This window comes from Castanea sativa, chromosome 5, assembly GCF_040712315.1.
Source record: "Castanea sativa cultivar Marrone di Chiusa Pesio chromosome 5, ASM4071231v1".
NCBI classification, from domain to species: Eukaryota; Viridiplantae; Streptophyta; class Magnoliopsida; order Fagales; family Fagaceae; genus Castanea; species Castanea sativa.
Window position 1 is genome coordinate 25,698,150 of NC_134017.1, and position 3,320 is coordinate 25,701,469.

General features: G+C 32.0%; 1 protein-coding gene across 1 annotated transcript; it reads right to left on the reverse strand.

Annotated features, from left to right (window-relative positions):
• On the reverse strand, window positions 1–1,088 carry LOC142634983 (polygalacturonase-like). Its single transcript, XM_075809209.1, has 4 exons — window positions 1,078–1,088; window positions 876–984; window positions 407–523; window positions 1–228 (listed from the first exon to the last, which is right to left on the reverse strand). The coding sequence occupies exons 1-4, from the start codon at window positions 1,086–1,088 to the stop codon at window positions 1–3; spliced, it is 465 nt and encodes a 154-aa protein (XP_075665324.1).
• Between the last annotated feature and the right edge of the window lie 2,232 nt (window positions 1,089–3,320).

Below are 3,320 nucleotides of genomic sequence, written 5' to 3' on the forward strand. Positions count from 1 at the left end.
TTATCTTAGACAAGACTTGGGATTTACAGTTCCTATTGCCTCTCCAAAAGCATTGTTGCAGCTAGAACTGACTTTCTTTCCACGGGTTGAAGATGTCAAATCGATATTGTTCAACTTGATATCGGTGCAAGCAACATTGTCACTACAATTAAAATTGAGTGCTACTTCGGACGTGGATGTCCCATGCATTTCAGAGTAGAGCACATTGCTTATCTTAACTCCAACTTTCTATCAACAACAAAACACCAATTTTTTTTTTAAGTTAAGATATATTCTTTAGCTCAAATATTTGTCCCAAATTAAGTAAACAATTTGTGTGAGATAAGCACAACCATTTCTCTAAACTTAGTACTAATAGGTAAGGTAGAATATTCAAAATGATAAATAAAGAGCATGATTGACTTACCGTTGGCGGGCATGCATTTGGGGCGCCACAATAGTGTTGGTCAATAATTATTGGATTTCCAGCATCTATGAATGTTACATCTGTGAACTCAATGTTCTGAACCTGACCTCTCCCAGTCTACAAAAGATCGAATTCAGATTAATAGTTTGATTCAGAAGCACCAGGAGATGTCAACTATTTAAGTCACAAGGCTTTTAGCTATTTTCTAACTTCTACAAGTATGGAACTTTAATAAATACAACATATATAGCAGTAGAACTAGAAAGTCTAGAATACAAAGATTGCCGAGGGGGCATGGCCACCTTAGTATTAGAGCAGTATTGATTGGCTTCGACGCTTCGTGTTAAAAAGAATCCTAGCTAGAAGAGCCATATTTCATTTCTAGGATGCAAGCTGAGCTCATGATTAACCATCTATATTGTAAAATAAGTATTCCAAATGAACATGAATTTGACTCTCCATTTCATACCTGATATGTCTTGATTCGTGCTCCGTTTTGCGTCCCATTGAAGATAATATGCCTCGCATGAATGTTTGATACGTTTGACACAGTTCCATCAAGTCCTAAACTTCCAATGCTATCACCAATGCAGAATCAACAAAAAATATTAAAATTATGAAGTTCTTGCAAATTAATTTGAAAAGGATAAAATAATGTGAAACATGCAAACGAAACTGTCATTTTCCAATGAACCTATTTTAGCTTACCTTACTTATTATATATGCAAATTCAAGGTAGGCAAAATTAGTACCATAAAATTTTTTTCTTAAATGAGATTATACTATTTTTAATTTGATAGAAATATTTCAATTCAAACAAATTTGAGTAATGCTATATGCACAAACTATTTTATAATATTTTTATAAAATGTTGATGCGGCCAAACTTTTATTGGTTTTCATCTAGACTTACCGTTAATATTACTTTTTCTTTTATCAATAATTACTCATCACATCAGCAGTTTGTAAAATAGTTTGTATCTTTAGCATTATTCAACAAATTTTATGAGAGAAAAGAGAAAAGGAAATATTTCAGCAAAGGTAATTTGTTTGGTATTTAATGAAACATCCAATTCATTATATATAAATTGTTTGATAAGTAGAAAACAAATCGTGAGCAAAAATTCTAAAACTACCTCAAATGTATCACAACTTTGGTTACAATAGTTCACGGGATAAATTATGAGTGATAGAGAAAAAATGGTAAGTTTATTTGAAAGTGGCATGTAACCAATCATAATTTGCCATATAAGATAGTTGTAACAAAAGTTGTGAAATTTTACGTAGTACTAGAATTACTTAATTGTTAATCCTATTTTTTGTGTTCTACCAATCAAAACTTACTGTGAATTTATTTAACTTCTCTTATAAAGTAATTAAAGGAATGAAGTTCAGCTTGGGGGTGTAAGGAAGACTGGTCATGTTCTGTTGCAGTGGGCCATGCAATATCTGGAAGAATATTATGCAGTTTCTAAACTCTCTCCCACACCTTCGGTCCCAGCTTTGGTCCCAGCTGCACATAGAAAAATATGGTCTCCTCCGCTAGATCGCTCTTACAAGGTTAATGTTGGTGGTGCCACATTTTCAGACCTTGGAGCTGTTGGTATTGGGGTGATAGTTCGGGATGTGTCTGGGCAAGTTGTAGCAGCTTTAAGTAGTAAACTCATGGCTCCTTTGGGGGCCATTGAGACAGGGAGCAAAGGCTTTAGAGGCTGGGTTGCAGTTTGCTAGGGATGTTGGGATTCAGGATTTCATTTTGGAGAGTGATTCTTTGTTGCTTATTCGTTCATTAACATGTTTGTCTTCCCCTCCATCTTCTGTGGCTTCGGTGGTGCAAGGGTTGTTGGAGTTTAGTGGGGAGTTTCGTAAGGTGGCTTTTTCTCATGTATGTCACCAAGGCAATAGACCGGCTCATCTTTTAACTAAACATGTCAAGGGCATTGTTGATTTTTCTATTTGATTGGAAGAGAAGCCTTTTTTCTTAGAACAAGCTCTTCTCCATGATGTAATTTCTTTTGCTGATTCTTAATAAAGTTTTTGATTTCACATCAAAAAAAAAAACTTACTGTGAATTTATTTAACTTCTCTTATAAAGTAATTAAAGTTTAAAATGGGGAAAAAAAAATTCAAACATAGAACATACCATGATTGGATATTCTTTATCCAACAAGCCTAAAAATTTACTTCACAGTAGTGTGCCACATCATCTTGCAGCTAAATTTTTCCTTCAATACAATTAGATTTGTGTGTGTAACACTGTAACTACGTTAAAGAAGTAGGCACTGTGAGTTCAAGTGTCCTTTTGGATTAGCTGTTTGAAAATGAGTGTTTAAAAAAACATGCATTTTGAAAATGACATTTTTAAAATCACAGTTTAGCATTTGATAAATCTTGTGTGTGTTCTCTCAATCAAGCATTTAGATAATACTAGCTTGTAACCCATGCAAATACATGTATGCATTTAAAATTAAATACAATTCTTATTTTAAAAATATAAATAATTAGTCAAATTATTTTTTCAAAAAAGTATACGTAATTTGTCACATATATTAAAATTCTTATCTAAATTTATTTCTACTTATGATCATTTTTTTAATAAGATAGAATGTTTGGTGATCTTTATTGTGTGGTGATTTTCATTGAGTATATGTGATTTTTTTTTAAAAAAATTTTATAGTTTATTAATATTAGATTCTTAGTATTTTGCACTCATTAACTCACTTGACATAGAGATTGAAAAACTTAAGTGGACACATATCATAAACTTAGTTGGATAATTATGATGTGGTCCTCACATATATAAATTTAGACACATAGAGCAAAATTGAATTCTAATTTAAAATTCTAATTCAACTTTTTCTGAGTTTTACCTATATATATATATAGTGAAAATAAAATCATGTGCATTAGTTTGT

Bases quoted from the DNA above. Each gene is read 5' to 3' on its own strand.
- LOC142634983 (XM_075809209.1), bottom strand. The intron at 524-875 runs GTATGAAATGGA...GATCTTTTGTAG, and splicing joins CACGAATCAAGACATATCAG to ACTGGGAGAGGTCAGGTTCA. The intron at 229-406 runs GTAAGTCAATCA...TGTTGTTGATAG, and splicing joins CAAATGCATGCCCGCCAACG to AAAGTTGGAGTTAAGATAAG.